The 6,005-nt window shown below is 55.7% G+C and overlaps 1 protein-coding gene across 1 annotated transcript in view; it reads left to right on the top strand.

The window, feature by feature from the left end:
• Positions 1 to 6,005, top strand: part of LOC142923414 (uncharacterized) — a 28,992-nt gene that overhangs the window by 7,089 nt on the left and 15,898 nt on the right. The window contains exon 2 of the mRNA XM_076064502.1: positions 4,301 to 4,464. Coding sequence (XP_075920617.1) covers positions 4,301 to 4,464 — 164 coding nt within the window. The remainder of the gene's footprint in view (positions 1 to 4,300; positions 4,465 to 6,005) is intronic.

Raw genomic sequence — 6,005 nt, 5'->3', positions numbered from 1 at the left:
GAGGCTGCGGTGCCTCAAATATTGGATGAAGTCACCCCCTGTGAGTGGCTGGCTCAGGTGCCATCTGCTGAGGAAGTATTGAAGGCGATCCGGAGTCTGAGACCAGGAAAGGCAGCGGGCAGAGATGATCTCCCAAGCGAAATGCTGAGGGAGGGTGGCGTTTGTGCACAGACTGCCCTATATGACATCATAACAACAGTCTGGACCACTGGACGGGTTCTGCAGGATTGGAAGGATGCCCTGGTGGCCCCCCTTTTTAAGAAGGGGGACCGCACAGACTGTAACAACTACAGGGGCATCTCACTCCTCAGTGTGCCGGGAAAGGTCCTGGCAAGGATTATTCAGCATCGCCTTGCCAGGCACGCTGAGGAGAGGCTTGCGGAGCCCCAATGCGGTTTCAGGAAAGGGCGGTCCTACACAGATGCCATATTTTCTGTCCGTCTGCTACAGCAGAGGTGTAGGGAATTCCAACAAGACCTACATCTCTGCTTTATTGACCTGGTCAAGGCCTATGATACCATCAGTAGGCCTGGGCTCTGGGTCGTTCTTCGTGCTTTTGGAGTACCTGACCCTCTGCTCACGATCATTAAGGACCTTCATGATGGTGAGCGGGCCCAGGTAAAACTACGTGGCCGTGAGTCAGAGCCATTCCCTGTAAACCTTGGGGTGCGACAGGGATGTCCTCTGGCTCCCACATTATTTAACATCTATTTTGACCACGTAGTTCGTGAAGCCTTCAATAGCTGTACCGGGGGAATCTCCATATGGTACAGATATAATGGGAGGCTAATCGATGCCCGGGTGCGGTCAAGGGATGGCTCCCTATTGCTCAACCACGTTATGTATGCTGATGATTTGGTAATAGCTTCTCAGTCAGAGGAGGAGTTGGAGACGCTGCTGCTGAGACTGGAGCGTGCCACTAAGAGGTGGGGCCTTACCATCAGCCCCACCAAAACTAAGCACCTGCCTGGGTATTTTGTACCATCGGACACTCCGCCCCCACAGCTCCCAATCGGTGATGGGGCGGTTTTGGAGAGGGTGGAGAGTTTCCCATACCTGGGCAGTGTGCTTATGACTGGCTCCAGTTTAACAGCAGAGGTCTCACTCCGAATCAGTCGAGCGGCAATATCTTTTCACCGGTTGCGTAACGCTGTGTGGAAGCTACCTGGTCTGTCGCTCCGCACTAAGCTTCAGGTCTTCTCGGCCACGGTCGTTCCCTCCCTTCTCTACGCTTCCGAAACGTGGACCCCCCTAATGGAACATCTTCGCCGGTTAGAAACATTTAGGCTGGCCTGCCTACGATCCATCCTGGGTTTAACCAGACTGGATGGTGTGAGCTGCTCACAACTCCTTGAAAGATCTGGGCAGGGTCCCATCGGTGAGCTCCTCCGGCAGGCAAGGCTGCGATGGCTGGGTCATGTAGCCCGCATGCCCAGCCACCGCATGCCGAAACAGCTTTTGTTTGGCCGGATTGAGGGGGCTAAGCGGGCGCGGCACGGGCTAGAGAAGAGATGGAGTGATGTGGTACAGGAGGACGTGGAGCTGAGTGGACTTGCCGATGACTGGAACCAGCGGTGTCAAGATCGGCCTCTGTGGAGGAGGCTCGTGAAGGATGCTACTGGGCAGTTGGAGGCAGTCGCCCTCCAACAACAACGGAGGGCGGAGGACCGACGCTCAGAACGAGCGGAGCGCCGGGTGGCTAAAGCACAGCAGGTTGGCACAGTAGGGGGCACAGGTGGTGCATCAGCCAGTCATCTCAGTCAGTCGACCCGTGGCACCTGGGTCTGCCCCGTGACCTCCTGCCAGCGGGCGTTCGACACTTCACGTGGCCTCAGGGTGCACATAGCCTGGCACAAGCATCGTGGTGACGTCACCGCCACTTAGTGGCTAATGGCGGTTGTTGTTGTTGTCTCTGTGTGTGTGTGTGTGTCTGTGTGTGTGTGTTTGTCTGTGTGTGTGTGTCTCTGTGTGTCTGTGTGTCTGTGTGTGTGTGTGTCTGTTTGTCTGTGTGTGTGTCTGTGTGTCTCTGTGCGTGTGTGTCTCTGTGTGTGTGTGTCTGTGTGTGTCTCTGTGTGTGCGTGTCTGTGTGTGTCTCTGTGTGTCTCTGTCTGTGTGTGTCTCTACGTTAACGTGTCTCTGTCTGTGCGTGTCTCTGTGTTAACGTGTCTCTGTGTTAACGTGTCTCTGTGTTAATGTTTCTCTGTCTGTGCGTTTCTCTGTCTGTGCGTGTCTCTGTCTGTGCGTGTCTCTGTCTGTGTGTGTCTCTGTGTTAACGTGTCTCTGTGTTAGCGTGTCTCTGTGTTAGCGTGTCTCTGTCTGTGCGTGTCTCTGTCTGTGTGTCTCTGTCTGTGTTAATGTGTCTCTGTGTGTGCGTGTCTCTGCGTGTGCAGGCCCCGTGCACACCGTGTCTGTGTGTGTCTCTGTCTGTGTTAACGTGTCTCTGTGTGTGCGTGTCTTTGTGTTAACGTGTCTCTGTGTGTTTCTCTGCGTGTGCGTGTCTCTGCGTGTGCAGGCCCCGTGCACAGCGTGTCTGTGTGTGTCTCTGTGTTAACGTGTCTTTGCGTGTGCGTGTCTCTGCATGTGCAGGCCCCGTGCACAGCGTGTCTGTGTGTGTCTGTGTGTGTCTCTGTGTTAACGTGTCTCTGTGTTAACGTGTCTCTGTGTTAACGTGTCTCTGTGTTAACGTGTCTCTGCGTGTGCGTGTCTCTGCGTGTGCAGGCCCCGTGCACAGCGTGTCTGTGTGTGTCTCTATCTGTGTTAACGTGTCTCTGCGTGTGCGTGTCTCTGCATGTGCAGGCCCCGTGCACAGCGTGTCTGTGCGTGTCTCTGTCTGTGCTAACGTGTCTCTGTGTGTGCGTGTCTCTGCGTGTGCGTGTCTCTGCGTGTGCAGGCCCCGTCCACAGCGTGTCTGTGTGTGTCTCTGTCTGTGTGTGTCTCTGTGTTAACGTATCTCTGTCTGTGTGTCTCTGTGTGTGCGTGTCTCTGTGTTAACGTGTCTCTGCGTGTGCGTGTCTCTGCGTGTGCAGGCCCCGTGCACAGCGTGTCTGTGTGTGTCTCTGTGTTAACGTGTCTCTGTGTTAACGTGTCTCTGTCTGTGTGTGTCTCTGTGTTAACGTGTCTCTGTGTTAACGTGTCTCTGTGTTAACGTGTCTCTGTGTTAACGTGTCTCTGTCTGCGTGTGCGTGTCTCTGCGTGTGCAGACCCCGTGCACAGCGTGTCTGTGTGTGTCTCTGTCTGTGTTAACGTGTCTCTGTGTGTGCGTGTCTCTGCCTGTGTCTCTGTCTGTGTGTGTCTCTGTCTGTGTTAACGTGTCTCTGTGTTAACGTGTCTCTGTCTGTGTGTGCGTGTCTCTGCGTGTGCAGGCCCCGTGCACAGCGTGTCTGTGTGTGTCTCTGTGTTAACGCCTCTCTGTGTTAACGTGTCTCTGTGTTAACGTGTCTCTGCCTGTGTGTGCGTGTCTCTGCGTGTGCAGGCCCCGTGCACAGCGTGTCTGTGTGTGTCTCTGCCTGTGTGTGTGTGTCTCTGCGTGTGCAGGCCCCGTGCACAGCGTGTCTGTGTGTGTCTCTGTCTGTGTGTCTCTGTGTTAACGTGTCTCTGTGTTAACGTGTCTCTGTCTGTGTTAACGTATCTCTGTGTGTGCGTGTCTCTGCCTGTCTCTGTCTGTGTGTGTCTCTGTCTGTGCTAACGTGTCTCTTTGTTAACGTGTCTCTGTCTGTGTGTGTCTCTGTCTGTGTGTGTCTGTGTGTGTCTCTGTGTTAACGTGTCTCTGCGTGTGCAGGCCCCGTGCACAGCGTGTCTGTGTGTGTCTCTGTCTGTGTTAACGTGTCTCTGCCTGTGTTAACGTGTCTCTGCGTGTGCAGGCCCCGTGCACAGCGTGTCTGTGCGTGTCTCTGTCTGTGTGTGTCTCTGTGTGTGCGTGTCTCTGTGTTAACGTGTCTCTGTGTTAACGTGTCTCTGTGTTAACGTGTCTCTGCGTGTGCAGGCCCCGTGCACAGCGTGTCTGTGTGTGTCTCTGTGTTAACGTGTCTCTGTCTGTGTTAACGTGTCTCTGTCTGTGTGTGTGTGTCTCTGCGTGTGCAGGCCCCGTGCACAGCGTGTCTGTGTGTGTCTCTGTGTTAACGTGTCTCTGTGTTAACGTGTCTCTGTGTTAACGTGTCTCTGTGCTAACGTGTCTCTGTGTTAACGTGTCTCTGCGTGTGCAGGCCCCGTGCACAGCGTGTCTGTGTGTGTCTCTGTGTTAACGTGTCTCTGTCTGTGTTAACGTGTCTCTGTCTGTGTGTGTGTGTCTCTGCGTGTGCAGGCCCCGTGCACAGCGTGTCTGTGCGCCCCGTGCCCTGCTCCCAGCTCTCGATGTCGTTCTTCGACCGCCTGACCACGTGCGGTGTGGCCCGTGGCGGGGGCCACCTCGTCAAGCGCCCCGACGAGGTGCTCGGAGGCTTCCTCGTCGCCGACCGACTGCGCAAGGTGAGGCCCAGGGGGTGGTGGTGTTCGTAAGTGGGGGTGGTGGTGTTCGTAAGTAGGGGTGGTGTTCGTAAGTGGGGGGTGGTGTTCGTAAGTGGGGGTGGTGGCGTTCGTAAGTGGGGGTGGTAGTGTTCGTAAGTAGGGGTGGTGTTCGTAAGTGGGGGGTGGTGTTCGTAAGTGGGGGTGGTAGTGTTCGTAATTGGGGGTGGTGTTTGTGATTGGGGGTGGTGTTCGTAAGTGGGGGTGGTGTTCGTAAATGGGGGTGGTGGTGTTCGTAAGTGGGGGTGGTGTTCGTAAGTGGGGGTGACGTTCGTAAGTGGGGGTGGTGTTCGTAAGTGGGGGTGGTAGTGTTCGTAATTGGGGGTGGTGGTGTTCGTAAGTAGGGGTGGTGTTCGTAAGTGGGGGGTTGTGTTCGTAAGTGGGGGTGGTAGTGTTCGTAATTGGGGGTGGTGGTGTTCGTAAGTGAGGGTGGTGGTGTTCGTAAGTGGGGGTGGTGTTTGTGATTGGGGGTGGTGTTCGTAAGTGGGGGTGGTGGTGTTCGTAAGTGGGAGTGGTGGTGTTTGTGTGTGGGGTGGTGACGTTCGTAAGTGGGGGTGGGGTTCGTAAGTGGGGGTGGTAGTGTTCGTAAGTGGGGGTGGTGGTGTTCGTAAGTGGGGGTGGTGGTGTTCGTAAGTGGGGGTGGTGTTCGTAAGTGGGGGTGGTGGTGTTTGTGTGGGGGTGGTGGTGTTTGTGTGGGGGTGGTGGTGTTCGTAAGTGGGGGTGGTGGTGTTCGTAAGTGGGGGTGGTGGTGTTCGTAAGTGGGGGTGGTGGTGTTCCTAAGTGAGGGTGGTGGTGTCCGTAAGTGGGGTGGTGTTCGTAAGTGAGGGTGGTGTTCGTAAGTGGGGGTGGTGTTCGTAAGTGGGGGTGGTGTTCGTAAGTGAGGGTGGTAGTGTTGGTAAGTGGGGGTGGTGGTGTTCGTAAGTGGGGGTGGTGGTGTTCGTAAGTGGGGGTGGTGTTCGTAAGTGGGGGTGGTGGTGTTGGTAAGTGGGGGTGGTGGTGTTCCTAAGTGAGGGTGGTGGTGTCCGTAAGTGGGGGTGGTGTTCGTAAGTGAGGGTGGTGTTCGTAAGTGGGGGTGGTGGTGTTCGTAAGTGGGGGTGGTGGTGTTCGTAAGTGGGGGTGGTGTTCGTAAGTGGGGGTGGTGGTGTTCGTAAGTGGGGGTGGTGTTCGTAAGTGGGGGTGGTGGTGTTCGTAAGTGGGGGTGGTGTTCGTAAGTGGGGGTGGTGTTCGTAAGTGTGGGTGGTGTTCGTAAGTGAGAGTGGTGTTCGTAAGTGGGGGTGGTGTTCGTAAGTGTGGGTGGTGTTCGTAAGTGAGAGTGGTGTTCGTAAGTGGGTGTGGTGGTGTTCGTAAGTGAAGGCGGTGTTCGTAAGTGGGGGTGGTGTTCGTAAGTGGGGGTGGTGTTCGTAAGTGGGGGTGGTGTTCGTAAGTGAGGGTTGTGTTCACCACCGCCACCACCACCGCCACCACCGTCACCACGGTAACGCCGGTGCTGTGTGCACCCTCCGTAG

Source organism: Petromyzon marinus, unplaced genomic scaffold (genome assembly GCF_048934315.1).
Source record: "Petromyzon marinus isolate PM22_M1 ecotype Great Lakes invasive population unplaced genomic scaffold, UKy_Petmar_22M1.pri1.0 PM_Scaffold_499, whole genome shotgun sequence".
Lineage (NCBI taxonomy): Eukaryota > Metazoa > Chordata > Hyperoartia > Petromyzontiformes > Petromyzontidae > Petromyzon > Petromyzon marinus.
Note: the sequence above shows the minus strand (reverse complement) of the source record. Positions and strands in the feature narration are given on the sequence as shown.